At 25.6% G+C, this 23271-nt stretch overlaps 5 protein-coding genes across 12 annotated transcripts in view; 2 read left to right on the top strand and 3 right to left on the bottom strand.

The window, feature by feature from the left end:
* Positions 1 to 14981, bottom strand: part of LOC129614223 (protein spinster) — a 47028-nt gene extending 32047 nt beyond the window's left edge. For 4 of the 5 annotated variants that reach the window (XR_008697367.1, XR_008697366.1, XR_008697368.1 and 1 more), the window contains exon 1: positions 10507 to 11071. Coding sequence is in view for 1 of the 5 variants with exons in the window: in XM_055528697.1 (XP_055384672.1) it covers positions 10507 to 10810 (304 nt within the window). In the remaining 4 variants the exon portion in view is untranslated. Of the gene's footprint in view, positions 1 to 10506; positions 11072 to 14962 lie in introns of those variants that run through there. The other variant, XR_008697369.1, reaches the window with a different exon arrangement.
* Positions 10624 to 16601, bottom strand: LOC129614224 (protein arginine methyltransferase NDUFAF7 homolog, mitochondrial). Of its 4 annotated transcripts, none has more exons than XM_055528701.1 (5): positions 16298 to 16601; positions 16108 to 16223; positions 15231 to 16049; positions 14963 to 15138; positions 10624 to 10761 (listed from the first exon to the last, which is right to left on the bottom strand). In XM_055528701.1, exons 1-4 carry the CDS (start codon positions 16503 to 16505, stop codon positions 14974 to 14976), a joined length of 1308 nt encoding a protein of 435 aa, XP_055384676.1. In that variant the 5' UTR covers positions 16506 to 16601; the 3' UTR covers positions 10624 to 10761; positions 14963 to 14973. The 4 variants fall into 4 exon arrangements, with proteins under 4 accessions (XP_055384676.1, XP_055384674.1, XP_055384675.1 ...); XM_055528699.1 differs by lacking the exon at positions 10624 to 10761 and adding an exon at positions 13889 to 14030; XM_055528700.1 differs by lacking the exon at positions 10624 to 10761 and adding an exon at positions 14175 to 14286.
* LOC129614222 (uncharacterized) lies at positions 12069 to 14741 on the top strand. The gene is made up of 7 exons (XM_055528695.1): positions 12069 to 12505; positions 12601 to 13460; positions 13522 to 13649; positions 13707 to 13859; positions 13913 to 14070; positions 14126 to 14334; positions 14404 to 14741. The coding sequence occupies exons 1-7, from the start codon at positions 12234 to 12236 to the stop codon at positions 14739 to 14741; spliced, it is 2118 nt and encodes a 705-aa protein (XP_055384670.1). The 5' UTR covers positions 12069 to 12233.
* Positions 16602 to 17756: 1155 nt separating the features above from the next.
* LOC129614221 (zinc finger and BTB domain-containing protein 41-like) lies at positions 17757 to 23256 on the top strand. The gene is made up of 10 exons (XM_055528694.1): positions 17757 to 17892; positions 18013 to 18154; positions 18214 to 18516; positions 18578 to 18660; positions 18728 to 19049; positions 19133 to 19302; positions 19360 to 19606; positions 19667 to 19953; positions 20008 to 20699; positions 22471 to 23256. The coding sequence occupies exons 1-10, from the start codon at positions 17881 to 17883 to the stop codon at positions 23198 to 23200; spliced, it is 2988 nt and encodes a 995-aa protein (XP_055384669.1). The 5' UTR covers positions 17757 to 17880; the 3' UTR covers positions 23201 to 23256.
* Positions 20779 to 22377, bottom strand: LOC129614225 (alpha-ketoglutarate-dependent dioxygenase alkB homolog 6). The gene has a single exon (XM_055528702.1). It carries the CDS (start codon positions 21659 to 21661, stop codon positions 20957 to 20959), a length of 705 nt encoding a protein of 234 aa, XP_055384677.1. The 5' UTR covers positions 21662 to 22377; the 3' UTR covers positions 20779 to 20956.
* Positions 23257 to 23271: the final 15 nt, after the last annotated feature.

Raw genomic sequence — 23271 nt, 5'->3', positions numbered from 1 at the left:
AAAAAAAACAACTTATTGTAAAATTGCTAATTGAAAGCATCATACTTTTTAACTACATACATACATTTTTATTAGCAAAATGATATAACAATAAAAAGTATTGTGCAAGCGTACACAAACATAAGGTAAGTATTTTCATATGTACTCGTATGTTATATAAAAAAAAAAAATATATTCATAAGAATATTTTTTAATTTTAATTTCGTCATCAACATTTTCACACCTCCAAATTCGAAAATTATGTATGTATGTACGAGTATATATGAAAAGAGTAGGGAAAGAATGAAAATAAAAATTAAAATTTTTTTTTTATCTATTTTATGTGATTCACAATGGTTTTACAATTTCACGTCCCACATTACAAAAACAAATGATTTTTTTGAGTGGCGTGATATTAATTCGGTTTAAAAAAAAATAATTTTTGTATACTTACTTAATTCTAGGTTCGATAATAAAATTATTTTAAAAATAAAAATTGAATTAATCCAAAAAATATTTTAAAATATAAAATTTATGAATTTTAATTGACAGATTGAGTACTAATTATTTGTATGATTGATTCCATTAAAATTTTTCATTTTAAAATATTTATTTGAATTTAAATATCTTAACTGTATTAAAAATATTTAATCAATATACATATGTATATAATATTCAACTATTTTAATTGATTGAGTTACTTTCAATAAATTTCATTAGAAACAAACTAAAATATAAATACCTATTAAATAGCAATACTCGTATTGTAAGAACAGATGGTAGCGTTAGATCCATTACGATTTTCTATTAAATTACGAATTAGATTCCAATATTACTCGGAATATTTAGTTACTTAAGAAATTGTTTGAGTATTTATAATAAGTTGAGTCAAATAATTGTGAATATGAATAATTACTGATTTATTAGAACAATTGAGTTTAATATAAATTTTTTCTGACATATCAGCCTAGTCATACAAATTAATATAAACTGCAGAGGGTTATTTTTGGGCAAGGAACTGTAGAGGATTAATTTTATAAATATCAATAAGGTACCTAAATCATTCCATCATTTTTTGTATAACATTTTTAATTTTGTTTTTAAGAAATAAATAAAACATTTTTTATCTTTGATTCTTTAAAAAGTTTGACTTGTCCTGATAAAGGTTATATAACTTGAATTACGCATCGGTGCTGCACACATAACAGCTTAAATCATTATAACGTCACACAAATTAATAAAAAAAAAAAACAAAAGCTATAAAATATTAAAAATGTCAAGAATTTTGCCAAAAAAGCAAATTAAAAAATTAATACCTATATTTTTTTTAAATACATATCTTTTGCGCTTCATTACTTTTTTTTTTTTATTTTTAACCTTAAGTACATTAATTCAAGTGTACTTATAAGTATATCTTATATGTATATATACATGTACACATGTTTAAATTTTTTTTGATGATACAAGTATATATTTAAAAATCGTATGTTTTTACGTAGTTAAAATAAATAAATATATATATATATATATATATATATATATATATATATATATATATATATAGTATATATGATAATCAAAAGTAAACACAGTCAATATTAAATAAACGATTAATAATAATAAAAAAAAATGTTAAAATACGTACGTATACACTTCATAATTAACGAGTTAACCGATAGTTCAAGTTCATTTATTATATAACAGAAATTATTGTTATATTAGACTATGTATATTTTTTCTACACGAAAACGAGTACATTCTGCACACATGTAATATACATATAAAATGTTATATTTATATTTTTTTGCAAATAATGTTCATAAAAAATTTAAATTGGAATGAAAATATTTTGGTACAACAAAAAAAAAAAAAAAAAATAAATTCAATTTGTAATTGAACTGTAATTATCACATTGTTCAAGTATTTAAATTTAAATTGATTACAAACAAAAAATTTGTTAAATGAATATTAAAATGAAAATCGTATGATTTTGATAAAAAAAAGAAAAACAAAAACAGAAAGGAAGAAAAAATAATCAGTTTGTCGAAGATAAGAATCTTCTTTAAAAAATTACACACTAAATTTTTTGACAGTCTCAAATTACGTAAATTTTGTAAAACATTATGAATCAAAAGAAATGTCAATATAAAACAAGTAAAAACGTTTCAGTCGGTATAAACCGATTGAATTATACCCTGCACCTTTCGTTATTGTGTAGCAATTACTCGAACCTGTGAAGTCATTCTATAGAAACTTCACGGATATGTATGACCTATAATTGGACACCCGACTGCCAAGTTTCATGAATCTGCCTTAATAATTTTTCCAAATATTTAAACTTCCAAATATATCTGATCTATAATCGGACACACAACTGCCAACTTTCATGAATCTGACTTTATTATTTTTCCAAAAATTTAGAATAAGCTTTTAGACTTGTATGGGACCTACTCGAACCTGTAAAGCAATTCCACCAAAACTTCAGAAATATATCTGACCTATAACTCGACATACAACTGCCAAGTTTCATGAATCTGACTTTATTATTTTTCCATATATTTAAAATAAGCTTTTGGAGTTGTTTGGCAAGTCCCCGAACCTGTCAAGCAATTCCACTAAAACTTCACAAATATATCTGATCTATAATCGGACACACAACTGCCAAGTTTCATGGATCTGACTTTATTATTTTTCCAAATATTAAGAATAAGCTTTAAGACTTGTATGGGAGCTACTCGAACCTGTCAAGCAATCCCATTAAAACTTTAGAAATATGTCTGACCTATAATTGGACATACGACTGCCAAGTCTCATGAATCTGACTTTATTATTTTTCCAAATATTTAAAATTAGCTTCTGGAGTTGTATGGCAGGTACCCGAACCTGTAAAGCAATTCCTCTAAAACTTCAGAAGTATATTTGACCTATAATTGGACACATGACTGCCAAGTTTCATGAATCTGACTTTATTATTTTGCCGAATATAAAAAATTTGCTGTTGGAGTTGTATGGCAGCCACCCGAACCGGTGCAGCTATCCCATTATAATTTTTAGAGCATGTGTAGAATATAATTGGACACATGTATACAAAATTTTATATTTATAGCTTTATTAGTTTTTGAAATATTTAAAATAAACTCTTTGAGTTGTATGGCAGCTACCCGAACCCGTTGTCCGAATTAGTCCAATAACAATAGGGCTCGTCCTTGGCACAAAAGAAAAAACTTGTGAAAGTTTGGTGTCGATTGCATTATTCGTTTTTGAGTTATCGTGCGATCGGACGGACGGACGGACGGACGGACGGACGGACGGACGGACGGACGGACGGACAGACGGACATGTCTAAATCGACGCAGAATTTTACGCTGAGCAAGAATATATATATATGTCCATACCGCAAATGACTCCTTCAAGTAGTTACAAACTCCATACCAAAGTTAATATACCCTTCACGTAGTGCAGGGTATAAAAAATTCCTTCGTTTTCTACTGCTAGTAATTGTTTGACATAATCATATGACGTTCTTTATGTAATTTCTAGACTAATAATTTATTATATATATGATCAACTACATATTATTCTCCCGTAAAAAAATTATTGAATAAACTGAGAGAGCAATGATCATGTGATATATTTCTCTCAATTTTTTACTGTCACAGTTTCATATAATGAACCCTATTGCATTATTGTGAAAAATTAATTATATTAGACAAACTTAATATAGATTTATTTAATAAAAGAAGAATTAAACGAGTCCTAGATTTGAACGGAAATTTTGTATAAATCACTTAAATTTCTGAATATGAGAATAATTACAATTCAAGAATTTATGATCAAACTCACTGGGTCGAATGAAAACTGACTAAAAATTAATTGAGGGAAGAAAAAGCCAAGCTGTCATGGAAAATTTTAAAAGTTTTTGAATAAATTAATAAATTAAATTTATTAGTAATTCCTGTTTCCATATCTTATGGAAACATATGGGTCCATATAACAAATAATTAAATATTATAGATATTATAGGTGACAGTTATTTCTATGTTTTCATTTCTTTTTTACCTACCGCAGTTCAACACACATATCTAATGTCTAAAGCTCTAAGCGTATATATACATAAATTAATATAAATTTAACACGATAACGTTAATTAAATTACTATATGAACATTTTTAAAAAGTTGAATTGCAAGTAAAACTTTTTTTAGCTTAGAGAAGAAAAAAATTTGATTCAAAAAGGCGATAATTAAATTAAAGGCTATCTTTGAAAAAAAATTTTTTTTTTTTTTAAATTTGTTAAAATTTTAAAATTTAATTTTTTTAAACAATATACATACATACTCACATATATATATATACATAATTCAATTAGTGATAGGTTCTAATTTACATTAAATTGTTAATTTTATCAGAATTAAAATGAAAATTTATATGTATAACACTCTACTAGCTACTAGCTTGTAGAATAACGTATTTTAAAATTATTTTCGTAATATTAAATGAATAATAAAAATTATACTTAGATATAAGATTAACTATGTAAAATTAACTTTATAAAAATTTCGAAAATTAAAAAATGACTAATGAATTAATTAAACAAAATTTGGAATGACCTGTATTTATTTATAAAAGTTTTGGTCATTAACGATTGACACAACCATAATTTGATTGATCATTTTAGAAATATAATAATATAGAAATGATTTTAAATATAACTGTTATACTTTATTAGCTAATCAGAAAAACAAAGACTATCATTAGTGCCTACACAATATAAGAAAACATTGAAAATGAAATTTTGAAAATAAATATGTTAATATGTATGCATAAGTACAAATATGTAAGTATTAGAAATTAAATCAGACTTAATTTAAGTAACCAAATTAAAATTTTTAGTGATCAAATTTTAGTGAACAAAAATCTGAAATTCTCACTAAGTCACTCTGCATCTAATTTTATATTATTGATATACATATAAATATATATATATATATATATCTATATATATATCCACGCACATTTAAATATCGTATATATCCAATACTCTTTCCTTAATTTAATAATATTTTCTGATGCTCGCTTACAAATTATAGTTTACTTGTACATAATTTATATATTGAACTAATTTTTTCAAATAATTTTTTTCATTTTTATATTTTAAAGTGACAAACGACCTTGCAAGTTATTTTAATATTGTATAACAATATTATCTATATGTATATTTTGTAGATTTTTTCTTCAAATCAAGATTTTTCATTTATAATATTCATCATCATCATCATCATCACTACTATGTAGCAAATGATTATATAAAGCATTACAAAATTAAAATAAAAAAAAAAATGTTGACTGTTTATTATTGTGTCATTGCCCTCATTTTGTATGAGTAGGTATAACATTTTAGAATTCATTCAAAAATTAAACACTAACCATACTTTAATAGTACACATAATAATTTTAATAGAAAATAATATAGAATAAAATTTCGTAAACAAAATATGGTGGAGAATTTTAAGCATTCCATATATTATTATGTTTGTAGTTTAATTTCTAAAAAAATTTTATAATTTTAATGGAAAATTATCAATATGAGTGCATTTGTGTGTACAATTAATTAGTTTCTTATGACAGAAACTGTTTGTCGTCACCCAACTTGATTGATTATTTGATAAAGAAGATCCAAATTGAAAAGTATAGAACAAATATTTATACATGTAACATGTGTATATAATTATGTAAAAGAAGATTGTAAAAGAATTTTGAAATAAAATCGAAAATAACAGAGAATATTTCGAAATTGAATTTAAGTGCCGATAAAATTTTAAAAATTTATTTGTACGTATATAATATGAAAGTGTTAATTTTAAGTCACTGAAATTATTGAGCAATTGAGACTGCATTAAAACAAAGATTATCAATTTTTTCAATTAGATTTTCAAATTTCACAATATTTTGATAATTATATTTTGTAATTTACTTAACAGTCAAATATTTTAATTATAGTGCAATCGAAATTAAACGTTTAAAAGCTTGAGTCAAAACGATTTATTATTATAATGAGAAATTTTTAATAAATTTTTGAAATTTTTGAAATTATTCCGTTTATGTTAGTAGTTAGTCATTGTACACATTCCTATTTGTTAAAATACAAAATTTATTTGGCAAGGGAAGCCGAATGGCAAGCGAATATTATCGATATTTGTCTCCGTCTAAGTAAAGAGTTACCGTTTGTTTGCTTGTTCAAAAAGTGATAAATAGTGTTTTGTAAACAATTTGCTTTGAACGTTTTAAAATGGATGTAGCCAGTTGAGTATTTTTATTTTTCAGCTACGAAATGCGTACGTAAGTACATTTAAAGTAAAATTATTAAAAATTGAATATAAAATTTAGCAAATCATTTTTTTTCAGTCAAATAACTAGTAAATTATAACTGTGAGCGCTGAAAACCATTACAATACTGTAAAAAAGTTCATAGAAACATATATTATAACAAAAACATTATACTAACAGGTACTTTGTCAAATACATTCAAAATTTTTGAAAGGTCGTCGTCATTTTATTTAAATGAGTGGTGAATTTTAACTTTATTTCCTATTTTTTTTTTTCTGTTAACCGGTAATGTTAGTAGATATCTACAGAAAAAGAATGCTTATGAATAAATACTTATAGAAAACATAAAGAAAAAGTCCAATAGTTATTTTAAAAGTTCATTCAATTGTTGTATTTCATTTCGAAATTTGTATATAAATATGTATGAATGTACATGTACATATATGTATGTATTTAAATATTTGTTTGCAAAATGTTTCTTTTCCACTTGTTTTCTACTAACCAGTTTAGCCAAAAAAAAAAAATTATCTACTTATACCAAAAATGAGTTATGTTAGTCAGCAACGTTATAAGTAGAAAAAATTATTCTATTGTATAGATATACAACATATTAAAAAAAGCCACGTTTTGTTTTATTTTGAAATCAGTTTCTTCATTTTAAAAAAATTATCACGATTTTTATCTAAAATGCTTGGAAAAAATTTAATGCTTTAAAACTCAAATGCTTTAAAACAAATAGATTTTAATTGTGAAAAAATCACCCTGAAAACGTTTTCGAAGTAAGTTAATCTCTCATAATCATAACATTTAAAAGATATTTTAAAGCCTTTCTTTTGTACTATGATTCTAAATTTATCATAAAATTTAATTATATACATATCCACAGTATAAAATCGTGTGACCCTTAAATGACACAATGTCTAAGTTCAAGTATTATTTCTGTGCAGATCATTTTGCAAATAAAGATGACTTTTTGTAATGTCATGTGAGCGTGTAACGCAATTGTTCAAAAATAAAACATACTTATTTAAAATTCAATTTTTCTCTCCAATTATATAAAAATGGAAGTGATTATTCATTGAAAAATACACTAATGAAATACGTAATATATCGGACGCTACTAAAATTTTTTATAATTATAATACTGCAGATGTGTTATGACTGTCATATATTCGTGTTCACTACATATAATTTATAATATAATATAAATATGCAAACACAATATTAATATTAAAACAAAAGAAGTCATCCAAAGAGACAAAACAGAAAATTGAAAAGCAAATAGTGTAGGTTTAAATATAAATTTTTTTTACATTTCCACTTTTTTTTTTAGGAAAGAGCGAAAAAAGCGAAGAATCAGAAAAGTAAAGTTTTAGTGTTCAAAAAAGTAAAAAAACTTATGAAACCTGCTTTTTGTTTTTTTTAAAGTAATTTTTTCGTTTTCTTTTATTTTAAATAGTGGCCATGAAGTACTACAGAATGTTTTAAAATTAAAGAAATTAAATTTATTTCAAAATATCAAAATTACTTAATTTTATTATAGGAAATTAATTAATTTTATTAATAAAAATCACATTATCAATTTTTACAAAAATTAAAATAAAACTTACTCCTATTTATCATAGAAAAAATTAAATGTAAAGATTATCAACAAACAAAAATTGGAAAAAAATTTAATAGGAAATAATCAATTAATCAAGGTGGAAAAAAAAGTTGTTAATTCTTACAAGATTTTCTTAAATATTACTTATAAAGAAAATTCTATTTTACATTTATAAAGAAAATACAATATAAATAGCAGTTTTCTTCAAAATGAAAAATAATGATTAAGAAAAAATTCAAATTAGTAACTGGATTGTACTTAATCGGCTTTTTTAAAAAAATATTTCATACAATATTTCATTGCCGAAAATAGGAGAATAAAGCAAATTTCGAACTAAGTGAATATATGTACGTTGAAATCGTCACGTAAAAGAATAAAATGAGCAAATTTTTGATTGCAAATTATTATAAAATTTTAGAACTTTGAAGTTTAAAATTTTTAAGTTCCAGCTTTACAAGCTTCATCTTCAAGAACATTATAATGATTATGTTCTTATGTACCTATGTACTTATACATATGTGTTAACGGTGTTTATGTTATTTTCTTTGTTTGTAATTAAAATTGCTTTCGATTATTTTGGTACCACTTTGTAATCGTGGAATGAATAAACATAATTTTAGTGGTTTTATTTTCCTTTCTTTACCTAAGCTTGCATTAACAAAATGTATATACATACATATGCATATAATGTATATAAAAAATTTTTGTGTAGAATAGGTAAATTATGTACAAAATATAATAAGCAAGTATATGCGTTATAAAGCATGTTGTTGTACATATTATAAGGTGAATAAAAATCAGGTGATGTTTTAGCTTCTCCCTCTGTTCTTTTTTGTTTTCATTACTTATTTTCTTTTACATTAAAACACTTAATATGAATTTCTACATTTTATCATAATACCACATACATACATACATATACTCGTATGTATATACTTTTTTGCGTGAATTTATTTTCAATGTTTTAAATTCTTTTTTCATTTGTCAAAAAAAAAAGAAGAAAAAAACATGGAGAAAACCAATATTTACCCTTATTTTGCACAAAAAATTTTTGATATTACTCATGAGTTATTTTATTGGATTTAAAAAAAATTGTAATTTCTATTCAAATAAGAATTTAGAATTGGTAAATAATAAATAAGTATAAGTAAATAGTAATACATAAACACTTATGAATTTAGCTAATTATAGACTATTTAAATCTATACCTACATAATATATTTTTTTGTTTAAAAATTCTTATTAGGTGCCTTTAAGAGACCGTATTAAATTTTAACTCAGTTATCTTAGCAAAAAATATAATGATTTTTATTTCGTGAGCGCGTTTTCACCAAGATTTATTATTTAATTTTTAGATACAATTAGCAGGTACCTTGTTTGACGTTGTCAAAAAGTAGTTCAATTATTTTTTAATCGAATAAAACTACTACTTAAACATTTTCATTCTTTTTTAAAAAATGTGTTACTAAGTACAGATATACCTATTTTATGTTAATAACACTTACTGATTATTTAAATAAATATGTAGTACCTGCATGCACATTAAAAATAATTATGTAGAAGAAATTAAACAATATGCATAGCTTTTAATTGCATTTAATTATCATGCCTTACTTCAAGTACATGTATACCTACCTAACTACATATCTATATTTCTACATACATATATTTACCAACATACATGTACATACATTTGAATTTTACCTACATATCTAAATAAAATACGAAATTTGTATAAATTTTGTATAAAAGAAATTTTTTTCTTCGGAATTGTATTGGTGAATAATATAATAATAAATAGGTATGTACTACATACAGTGCTCAAATTATAAAATCAACAAGTAAATGAGTAGATATGTAGCTATTTTTAACAAAAATAATGTGTAAACGTACATTTACATATATGTACAGACATCTGTACAGAATTGTATATAATAAAATCAGATTTTTCAGTTTTTTATTTAATAAAAAAGTCAATATTAAAATTTTTTTTTCATACATATTTAAATTAGTTAAAAAAAAAATAAAATAATTTTTGAAAGAAATGAACCCACGGCCACCACCCCTTTCCAAAACCGCACGCGGGAAAGTCTTCTAAAAAGTATTCAAATAATTTTAAAAACTTTTTATTTGATTTTTACAATGCTTACTTACTTATTAGTTTTTTTACATCATTCGGAAGTTTTATACCTAAGTTAAGTATGCATAATATACATACATGTATACATACATACCTATCTCTAAGTATAAATTATTGAATTAAAAATTTTTTTTTTAAAACATTTTAGAAAAAAAAAATAATTAAGTTATTTTGTACCTACTTAGATTGAAAAATTACGATAAAATAATTAAGGTGTAGCTATTGTTAAAATTACGATAAAATTACATATGTATATTATTAAATTTATGAAAATATAAGTAACAATGCGATCACTTGTATTTTGATGATTATTCCAACCTATATAGGAAAATTTTACTTTTATGATAATAGATGGAATCCTCTCTTTTCTCTATACATACATATAGGCACTTTTATATTCACAATAATATTTTTACTTGTACGATGTACAATATTAAATCTTAATCATTTTATCTTACCTGCTATTGTAAAACGATCCATATAGTTAATTAAATTGACAAAACATAATACTCCAACTGTAAACCATTGTTTTGAATTTGATGAACTTGTTAATGTGGTTGTATTACCCCTAACAGGATTAGTTCCGGTTGTTATTACACTATCTGAATCAATGTTATTCATTAGGGCTTGTGATGAATATGAATTTGGTATATTTCTAGTAGCATCATTTCCTATTGAAGACGTTCGGGATGAATGCCCACTATCACTATTTTCTTTATTCATTGCAATTGGCATATAATTAAATTTTTTTTGATTAGACATTCAAAAAACACTCTTTAAAATTTTATTTATAATATAAAAAAATCTTTCGTTTTTTTATTCAAAAAAATATATATAAAAATAAAAATTAACAAACACTTTTTATGCCTTTAAGTTTAAAATTTTATTATTAGAGAACAAAAGGCATAAATATTTATTTATTTTTTACAACAATAATCTTTTATATATTCCTTATTAGAAAAGACAACTTCTTTTATTGAATACTGCTTTTATCGCGAACTCAAAACAAAATGCAACCGAAACCTTTTCAGTTTTCTTTTAATCTGATTTGATTGTCTTACATTTGTCAATGGAATTTCAAATTTGACTTTTAAAGTTTTAAAAGCAAAACGTAACTAAATGTTACCAGATTTTCAAAATTAAAGACATATTTTTAGGCTATTTTTAAAATAACTACGACAAATTAAAGTGCAGTTTTCGACAATGTCATCAAGAACTATCTATTTAATTTTTTGACAAGTTTTATTATTAATTTTAGCATATACTTTAACGTCATAATGTAACTTTGAAACAGAATATAAGTCATAGAATAACAGTTATCAAGTTATTATAAGACTGTGTCTCGTGGCTCATTAATTTTAAAGCTACATTCATTAATTTATATGAATTCAATAATTTCTGCATTTTTAACGCAGTTTTTTTCATCGCTCTCAAAAAGTTGAATCAAATTTAATTTTATTGCGAAAAGTAAACTTTTTCATTAGTTTATAAGTTGAACTACTACAATTATATAGTGTTTTTATCAAATAAAATTATAAAAACAATTCTCTCAATTTATATTGAACTGACGAACCAAAAAAAAATAACGTAAGATATTGCTTATACGAGTATACGCGACAAAATATTAAATTAAATCTACAATAAAGTTTCATGTTGGTTTATTTACCAGACTGAAATTTAATTACAGGCTTAACTTCAAAATACAATAACTTTACTATGAAAATTATGTTTAACAAAGACCAAAATCAGCTGATCGCTGTTCCAAACTGTCACATAAAATTAATTGTTGGGTTTACATATATGACTCTCATCATTCTCGGATTATATGTAAATTAATAGATTTCAAAAGTTTTATTTTTTTATTTCATCAGAAAATAATTTTATAATATTATTGGAGCATTTCTTTATAAAGTTAAATGACTTAATAGAGTATAAAAATTTAAAACGCCGTGCTAGGGGTGCGTTCAGATTTTTTAAACATGTGATAAATTAGCATGTATTAATGTCAAACCGAAAAGCGGCGCCATTTCAAAATGTCTATTACAGACGCCTATTTTGACAGCTCTCATCGATTAATCAAGTCAGAAATTATCGCCGAAAAGTATTTATCAAGCAAATCAATTTTTTTTTTCTGTAACGTAATCGATTTTCTTCGATTAATAATTGGTCGATTCAATAACATTTTATGGAATTAAATTCTACCGTTAATAAAACTCAATTCGAGTTGGAAATAAATATGATGAACGAACTGGATAATAGAAGACGTTCAAGAAAAGCATCGAAAGCTGATAACATCAAGCTGATGCGTGCCATGAATTATACCAAAGTTTTGACACCAAAAAACATGAAATCTGAAGTTTGGGGTTATTTTGGCTTTCCCGGCAATGAAAATAACGATATTGTTACCAAAAATGTTTTAATTTGCACAATTTGTTACGTTATGTTCAGAAATAACAGGTAACCTTAATCATAATACAGACAACCTATTGAAATATGTACATATAAATGTGTGTATGTAGCTGTTATTTTACATCTCCATATTTTTGTTTTAGAAATACGACAAATTTAAGGATGCATTTGGAAAGAGTGCATAAAGTGGATCTTGGCTTATCTAGAAATAATCCCAAAAGCACCGATTCATTTGAAAACAATGATTCTGAACTTTACCCAGCTTCACCATCATCTTTATCTCCTAAATCAAAACAATCAAAACCAAAAATGAAAATATACCGAGCCAATGATTTACCAGATTATAAAAGTGAAGGAACTTTCGATCCATTGATGGAAAATTCAATGGATGTCGATAATTCTCCCATATTTCCAGATCATGACAATACTTTTCCAGTTATACCGAAAAAGGAAATTACTGAGCCAATCCGACATTCCTTACAGCCCTCCGATTTGATAGAGGAATCCACATGTATATTGGAATTAGGAAGAAATATAAAAGAAAAGCCATTAGGAATTATTACATTACTGAGAAATATGATTATCACAGATCTGATGCCCCCGTGTAGCATAGAAAATGAAGGTTTTCGTAGGTTAATTCAAAATTTAACAAAATCTAGCATACCCACAAGAAATGATATTGAAAACGAAATTCGATCTCTATACGAAACAAAATTAAAAGATTTAATTTTTGAACTCAAATATATAACAAATAAAAATCCGTATTCTTTGAGCTATGAAATATGGGAAAGTGTCGAAAACACAGTTTTTATAACATTTTACGTTCATTACTTAACATTGAATGGTACAAAAGAAACGTTGAAGGAAGTCCTGTTTAAAACTTTAAAATTAACAAATTACACAAATTTTGACGAACTCTTTGAACATATAAATTTGAAAAATTGTGCTGGAATTATAGCTGCTTACAGCACTGATTCAATTGAAGTTTTCTTTTCGAAAAAAAGTATGTATTTTGTTATTTATTTTCTTTGTATAAAATTAATAATTTATTAATACAACGTTAGAAATTCCGATTTTGCCATGCTTTGAATGTATTGTGAAAAATGCAATAAATAAAGTTCTCAGTTTGCCAAGTGTAGAAAATGTCTATGCCGAAATCAAGGAAACATTGCAGGATTTTTTAACTAATCACGTAAAATCGAAAAATTGTTTAAATAATTTTTTTTTATTTAATTGGCGTTTTTTTTAGGAAATAGAAACTCCTTGCGAAAATCGAAATATGACATGGGCTAAATATAATATAATAAAATTTTTTGTTGAAAATGTAGTTTGGCCAGATGATCCCAACAATGAATTACTTCCTAAAGCTAAAAATATACTTGATATTATATCGCCCTTAAAAGTGAGTACAAATTATGAGGTTAATTTTAATTGCAAATCCCTTTCTAATTTCAGATAACTATAGATTCTTTGGCAGAAGAACCCGATGCACTTAATTCTGTCTCAAAGCCTTTGGCAATGCAATTAGTCGACAACCATTTTCGTGCAAATGATGATGATACACAAATAGCAGCTGAAATTAAAGAAATCGTATATGTCGAATTGGCAAACAAGTAACAATTCAGAGTATTTTTTTTCTAATAAAAATTTAATTATAATTTTTTTCAGTATTTTATCAAATGAAATGTTTACTGTGACAGCGTTTTTGGATCCTAGATTTCGACAATATCTCGGAGAAGATGCTTATCCCACTGCAAAACACTATCTTTTGGATAAAGCCAAAGAACTTAATATAGTTTCATGTGCAGATAAAAATAATGATACAAACACTAATGAGAGTGTCAATCAAGATGATTTAAATAGTTCCCAGAAAAAAGGTAAGAAATGTGATTATGATGTTAAGTATGGTGCTGTTATAAAATTTATTTAAAAAAAAATATTTTTAGGCTTAAAACAACTTTTTGTAAAAAAGGATTTACTAGTTAAAACTAATGTTGTTACAAACGAAAGTTTTGAAAATGATTTAAAAAAATATTCACTTAATGCCAGTGCTGATTTGGATGAATCACCTTTAGAATGGTGGAATCGTTATGGGTATTCTTATGGAAATTTAAAAAAGGTTGCCAATATTTACAATTCGATGCCTTGTTTATGCAACAAAGTTTCATTAAAGTCTATTGAAAAACAGATTGAATTTGAAGATAAAAAATTGAATTTAAGAGGAAATTTAATTAATGAGATTTTGTTTTTGAATTATAACTATGATGCTGGAAATTTCTCATAAATAATCGTTTATTTTCACATACGAGTATGTATTCTTACTAAAAATTTCTATCATTTTTTTTTTACTTATGGAAAAATTCATACCTGTTTTAATTATGTAAAAATTTATAAAAGTATGTTTGCTATACTTGTAATTTTGAATCTTATAACAATAAAAAAATGTAAACCTATTTTCAAGATTGTTCAAAATTAAGAAAATAACAGAATTGTAAAAAAACTTACACTCATTACTTTTAATGAAATCCAGAAACTTTAAATTTTTCTAAATAATCTTTTAAAATAGCGGGAAACATCGCAAACACCTTAAAACGGCTACCCATTTTTTCCGGATTTGTTAACATGTCGTAACCAGTTATTATTTCTTGCTTCTGTTCTGGTGAACAGCGTTCTAATAAAATCTATTCGCATTAAAAAACAAAGTTTTTACTGTATTCTTCTTTATGTGTAGTGGCAAAAAAAGAAATATACAAGTTGGTAAATTCACACTTACATTTAATCGCGTATCACCTTCCATTCTCTTTATGAATATTCCTTGATCTACTGGACCGAAGGTAATTAATTTGCCGTCTTTCTCCGCGTGATGTTTAATGTGAGTGAAATCGACATCAGCAGTTAAATCAGCCGTTCCGGGATCATCTAAAGGATTATGTAACTTGTGATTCTTAAAAGCTCTAAAAGTATCAGTTTTTTCGCCAAAATGGCCGTAATCTATTATTAAGGCTATTCCACCATAACTTTCTAAACGTGTTGCTAAAAGTTCAATTATTTTTGCACCTTCAAATGAATATTCTACACAATCGCGTTCATCATTTTTTATATGTTGATAAAATTTTGAATGAGGCGTTTGTGATTTGGATATTACAAAACGTAGTTTATTTTGGTTGGAGTTATCTAGGTCAATTAATATTTCTTTCCATACATTAACATCTTTTTGAAATTTATGAATTGGTAAGGCATCGAAGAATTCATTTGCTAGAACTATAGAAAATTTTTTGGGCACATCTTCCAATTTTTTGTACCAAAATACTTTAATTCCCGTAGCAGTTTCCCCTTTCCTATAAAACAAATCATTAGTTTTAGTTTGATCCACTTCTTCGTGTTGATAACATATCGACTGGGCCTGGACGTTACTCAAAAATGGACTTAGCTCAATCAAATGAAGAGAAACTTCTGCCTTTAATTTGAAATGACCCAAAACTTTGATAACATCACGGGCTAAAGTTCCTCTACCAGGACCTAGTTCTATTATTTGTAAGGGTGATGGCGTTCCAATTTTTTGCCATTCATTAATGCACCAAATTGTTATTAACTAAAACAAAAATTTCTGAATACATATCTTGCTTTAGTTTTAATAAATAACAATTAACTTCTCCAAATATTTGTAAAATTTCAGGGGAAGTGATGAAATCACCTTGTACACCAAAAACATCTCTTTGCATATAATACCCACCGGTTGGATTTGTTAAAACTTCTTTCATATAATCTAAAATTTAAGTGTATGTACTCTGCTTTTGTGTACATATTTTGTTCATATTTTCCAATTCAAATTATATTTACCAGCAACTGTTATTGGACCTGTTGCTAATATCTTTGCTTGTAATTGGCCAGTTAACGAAGTTGCTTTTTCCAATGTCTCCTTTTTTGGTGAAGCGGTTTTCTTTGGCGTTTTATTTATATCTGGTCGTTTGATAGTCTTATACGCATAGGTTCTATAAAGTGGAAAATTTTTTATGTAACTTTTAAGAACCTGTTGTCCTGTATACATTTTTTGCTTTTTTACTTTTTATTTGTTATATTCTAACTTAACACTTTCTATATTTCGTTGTAATACAGGCTGTTGCCTAACATTTAAAAACCTATTGTAAACAAAATGTATGTATGTATGTATGTATTTATATATGTACCTACATGTGTTACCGATATTAATAGATCACTGTTACAAAATCGAATTTGAAGTTCAATAATTCTTCTAATTGCAAAATCGTATATGTAAATACAGATAATTTTATGTAATTTTAAATATTTAAATTCAATGTACATACATACATACATATTCCCATATAAGCACAATAAATAATTGTGCTGTTCTGATAATTATGTAACGCTGAAATTATTTTTTTCACACTCTGAAAGCATTTTGTAAAATTTTTTTGGAAGCATTATGTATTGTCAATTTCTATAGGAAGAACAGGAATTGGTGTAAAATCTGCTAGATATTTAAACATGGTTGACAGAAAAATTTGTTTTTAATAGAAATATTTTTATAATGTCCAAGGTGTTAGTCTCACATAAAATATTTTTTATTATTGTATACGAACTGCCGAAATATTTTTTTTTTGACGCATAGTTCGCATAATGCGAATGGTTTTCAGTTTAAATGAAATTTGCAAGTTGTTTAATAACGTTATATTATCAAAATTCTTGATGAACAAATTTATTATCAGTACCCTTTATATCTGACAAATATGTATATGATTGTGATATATTTATTGTTATAAGGATCTTGCCCCGACAATTTGTTTTTATAAATCGTTATTAAGATTAAGAAAAAATGCTTAAAAATAGGTTCTTCCTCGTGAAGGGGGCTATTCTATTTGTTTATTTCACAGAAATCACAGAACCGTGATTTTATTGAATAAAAAATTACAGAAAAATCCATATAAAATGTTTGCTACACCTTAGTGTATAAAATAAAAAAAAAAGCGGATGTAAGATAATTCAATGGTTAAAAGATAATAAGCCACGAGACTAGATGTAATTTCAACAAAAAACAATACAGACATATACATATATAATTATTTCATTATATATTAATTATCATTGAATATATTTTGACAACGTCAAAATATATATTAAATGCTAATGTTTGAAGAAAAAACGAAATCTTTTCACGAAAAAACTTCGCTGTAGATTTCTTATGCTAAAAAGTGCCATTTCTGATTTCTATAAGAACGTGTGAAATAGCTATTGATTAATAAATTGACAGCCACACTGAGTGTACAAGGCTGTATTTATTGTCAGTCGTGACATACTGAAGTATTTTATAAACTTTATTTAGATTTGTTCAAGAACAAAATATAAGGTCTGTTTAATACGCCTTTGGGTTAAAGAAAGTATAAAATTATTTTTATTTTGGAAAAATGACAACATGGGTAAGCAAAAAAATTTTTGATTGTTTGTATAAATCAGGGACTTATTTGCGAAACGAACATAATTAGCTCTGAAGTTTTTGCTTTTAATAAAATGTTACAATTTCTTTGTTGTCATTTTAGGATAATGAAGATTTTGAAAATTTTATTGAATTTCTCAAAGAAAGGGAATATCTGTATAATCGAAATCATCACGACTATAAAATTTATACTGTTGTGAAAGAATGTTCTCAATTTGGGAGTTCTTTGAATCCGCCGAGAACTAGTAATATTGCTGAAAACCATTGTAAATTTTTAAAATTGTATTTTTGAATATTTTTCAAGGTAAAGAAGTTTTGGATAAAATAACTGCGATTCGTAAAGATGTTAGAATAATTAAACAAATAGTAGCAGATCAATCTAGTGAATATAATATAACTGACACCGAAAAATTTAAAGAAACTGCTTTAACTTTAAAGTTTATGTACTCAGCTTTATTTGGAAAAAATCCCAAAGCAATAGCAAACTTAGATTCATTTCTCGGAAAAACTTTGAAAAGAAAATCAACTAAAGAAGATGAATCAAAGTCAAAAAAGCAACGCAAATATCAAACAATCGATGAAGATAGAGAGACAAACACATACGAATGTAAGCTAAATATTTAAAGTAAAAGTAATTTAAATTTGACTTTGTGGCAATATATTTCTAGGCATAGAAATTCTTAAAGATGGAGAAGAATATCTTGAAGAAATTACTGATTCAAATCAAAAAAATTATCTTATAGAAAATCAGGTAGATAGCCTGTACTATGTAACTTTGACAATATTTTGTAATTTTGTTTTATTAACACAAAATTTAGGTATACCATGACGCAAAAAAAAGTTTCACGATAAGTGATACTGACACAGATCTAATGATAGATAGCATCAGTACAATTGAAGAATCTGCAGAACAAAACCATGAGAGCTTAGATTTAGGACATATAGAAATTACCATTGATCAAGGAATAGATGTTTTCCATGCAGATAAAATCGAGAACGAAGATGTGTTTTTGAGAATCATAGATTTTATTCAAAGCAAACCCTATTATTATAAAAAAGATTCAGACTTATATGAAAACATCGAGTTGAAAGAAAAAGAATTATATGATTTTGGAAGAACATTTGAGCCACCTATGTCAAGTTAGCAGAAAATTTATGAAAACTTATATAATATTGTAATCTTAAATTATCTTTAATTTTTTATATATCCTTAATTTTTTTAGGTAAGAAACTGATGGTTATGATAGAAGACATTGTGAAAAAATTTCATAACTCAATCGAAAAGCCTGACAGTGAAAAATGGAATTTGTTTAACCAATGCAAGTTTCTCTTAAGTGACACAAGAAATAACGTAGATAATATAAAAAACGATATTAAATACATCCCAAAAAAGGTAAGTGTATTAATACATAACATGCAATTAGAGTTTGCATTATTTATTATTTTGAAGAACACGGAAGCTAAGAGAACTATAAAAGAAGATGTGAAGTTATTGTTTGATGTTGTAACTTTTATTGAAGATAATACCTGCTTCTACGATGAACATGATGAAGATTTTTACAACTTTAGTAAAAAAGCCGACATGATAGACCGATTTAAATCCGCTTTGCAATGTAAATATAGTGAACGTGATATAGAAAAGAAGTTAGAGTATGTTCAAGAACGTATAAACAAACAAAAAAATAATAAATTTGGTGGTAAATGTATAGAAATTTTGGAATATGTACTTAATATTCAATACTATTTTAAAATTTTAGAAAACTTTGTTTTTGTCCAAGATTCTTTTGAAAAGTTACAGAATGTTGAAGAAACAAATATGCAAAGAAAAGATTCATTACCATTAATTAACGAAGATAATAGAGATCCAAAGAAAAAGACAGCTACCCATTGTGTGGCATCTGTGCAGTGCAATTTATATGAAGAACATTTGGAACAAAAGATTAGAGAGCTGGCTGCAACAAATCGTAACTGCAATTGCATTGGAGATTTACTTCATTCTTTATTTCAAAATGAGGAAAAAAATGTTTCTGATGCAGTATTTTCAGTATAAATACAAATTTTAATTTGCGACATAAATTCTAAAATAATAAACTTTCAGGATACCTTCCAAGAAGCATGTAAGACTGAATTGGATAATTCAATTAAAGAGGAAATTGATGAAGATAACCAAATCGGCAATTTCCTAATTGAAGTCGATTTTCCAGATTTTTCTGATATTTCAAGTGATGATGGTTTAGTCGAAATTCCTTTTGAGGAATTCATTCCACAAATAAAACCAAACAAACTACCAAATGGAAAATATTCTTGCGAAGAATGTAATGCAACGTTTGATGACTATGCACATCTTAAGGCACATGACCAAATTCACGGAGAAAAATCGCTTGTATGTTATAAATGTGGGAAAGTTAATAAATATTATAGGAAATTACGCTTACATGAAAATAACTGCAATCCGGAAGGCAACAAGAATTGTTATGAATGCAATGTTATATTCAAAAATCATTTAAATTACTATGATCATCAAAATCAATATCACACGAAATCGAACCCTTATATTTGCGTTTGCCGACAAGCTTTTACATCATACAACAAAATTATAACTCATTTAAATAGAAGCGACTGCGGTGCTATAGATGATTGTGTCTTACCAGAATATGTAACAAAGCATTTTGTAAAAGGTTTTCTTGAACAGAAATATGAGGATGAAGATGAGTTTGTTAAAACAATGGAAAAAACTAAATTTTGGTGCAAAATTTGTAAAAGAAATTACGTTCGCAATGATGTTTACACGTAAGTAAAACAAATTTTATAATTTTAAGATTAGAGAAAATATTTCTTTATAACATTTTGAAGTAGTTAAGTATATTTTTCAAAGCCACATTAATACAATAATATAGTTGCTAAATTTACAACTATAAAATTACAATAGAAAATACAAGCCATTAAGCGTTTTAGTTTTACATCTTTATATTTTAATGATGAAATATAAATGCATTTTAAATTAACACAGCGATTGCTTCAAAGAATTTGTGCTTAAAACCTAAAATTTATTTCGAAAAATTCAATTTCAATTTCGATGTTTTTGGAACATGTCTTATTGTTAAAGACAACCTTTTTTTACGGCAAAGTCTATCTCCATATTTATAAGAAAGCTCACAATTTTCTAAATTAACTATTGATTCGTTAATAAAGTCATCACTAACTTCATCTATGGAATGCATATAATCTGTATATAAATTATCCTTCAAAATTAATAAGCTTCTTGGTTCAATAAGTAGTTTAAAACTTTTATTTTCTGGTTCCACTTCTTGTTCATCAAGATTACAATTAGGTTTTTGTGAATGATTTTTTATGTTTTGCCTTACAAATTCCAAAATAGTGTATGACCCACAAGAAATCGTACTTATTATTGGATAAAATAAAGGTCCATCTGTATGGGGCATTATTCCTTCGCCAGGATTATATTCATTTATCAAAACATGATTAGCTTTCTTAGTTTCAAAAATATTTAGATTATTTACTTTCTCTACAAAGTTATTTAGCCATTTCGGTATTTCTTCTGCAATCATTCCATTTGCGTGAGGCACTCCACCATAGTTTATTAAACGCCTATGAGATAGTTGTGTCCATTTTGGTTTTGGTGTTTTTTCTATATTTGCTATTATGTTTTGTTCTTCATCTAATGTAATGAAATTTGGAATATACATCGCTGTTTTTGGACAATTTCGTACCAAAAAATTTGACAAATCCATTTCTTTTTCAATGTTTATAAAATACTTGGAAGGAGTTTTTGTTTTACATACGAAAAAAAGAAAACAAACTTCATAAATAACATTGTCAAATAAATTAAAAATATTAGATTACTTTTGCATTTTTGACGTCTAGGTTGACACTTCAAAACATAAAAAAATTTTCGTTCATATTATGCAAAGGTTGAATGATTCCCTGCCACTGTGCGGATATTTTTAGCACTGCTTGAACAACGTTAAAAAGTTTAAACTTTCGACAAATTTAGGAAATTAGATTCTGGAAAACCAAATGAAAATCTCTTTATTAATTATTATAAAGTAGATATTGAAAAAATTGTTTAATTAATATTGAATATTAATTAAGTGTATCGGACTTAAATATTAAGCATTAAAATAATAATAACATTTAAACGATAAGTTCGATATAACATTTTAAGCATCGAGGGAATCTCAGCAAATTTGCATAGATATTCCGCTGAAAATGTGATGACACTATAAGTTATATAGGGCGATAAAATTATTAAATAATTTTTTAACTTTTTATATATATTTTACTAAAACAGAAAATTATCAACCTGTTAGAAAATTATTTGCAGCTTTTACTTTTAATACAGTCGTTAAAATTTAGTTGGGGAATATTTCTACCGAAAAATACGGGTGTATGATTATGCTTATTCTGCTTTGGAAAGTTTATAGAAAAAATTTATTTTTGTAAACAATATTGGGTATACTTTTACATACATAAATAATGTTTAACTTACGAGAAACTTTCTTACTCATAGATAAAATATACTTTATTTTATTCATTTTAGAAAACATTTTACAAGACAATTTCATCTGAATGCAGAGAGAGAATGGCTGAAGAATTTTAACATTGAAAAAATATTTGCTTGTGACTACTGTAATAATGGAGACGAGCCCACAACGTTCAAAAATTTACATCAGTTAGTTGTTCACCGACATGCAGCTCACCATAAATGTACCTTAAAAGACTTTTTTGAAGAGATGGAAAATATAGCTTCAAGTGAAAAACCTTTAGAATTACCATTCGAAATATCACTTGTTTCTCTTGTTTGTAGAATTTGTGATTCGAAATATGATATGAATTTGTACGCAAAACATTTTAGAAGTAAAGAACATCAAAAACATGAAAGAAGCTGGTTAATAAATCATAACATAAAATTATTTGCATGTGATATATGTTCTGAAGAATTTGATCGTTTAATTGCTTATTTAGAACACAAACATGAGTTTCATTTGGAATGGCCTACAAACAAATTACTTAAAGAAATTGAAGGAATTGATATTGAATTGATTGGAAAAAAATATTATAAATATTACTGTTCTATTTGTGATTATAAAACAAATAACAGAAGATTTTACGCAAATCATATTTTGATTCATGGTTCACATTATAAATGTGCTTGTGGCAAAACATACAAGACGCATGAAAAATTTACATCTCACCGACTTTATACAAAATGTTCTAACAATGGGTGTATAAGATTTAGTTCAAAAAATGTTTTTAAATATTTAAATTAATGGAAGATAAAAAATAATTATAGAATATAAGCGCAAAAATTTACTCAAAAATTTTGACTTAATTTGAAGTT

This window comes from Condylostylus longicornis, unplaced genomic scaffold (assembly GCF_029603195.1).
Source record: "Condylostylus longicornis isolate FDR11 unplaced genomic scaffold, ASM2960319v2 ptg000106l, whole genome shotgun sequence".
Classification (NCBI taxonomy): Eukaryota; Metazoa; Arthropoda; class Insecta; order Diptera; family Dolichopodidae; genus Condylostylus; species Condylostylus longicornis.
Note: the sequence above shows the minus strand (reverse complement) of the source record. Positions and strands in the feature narration are given on the sequence as shown.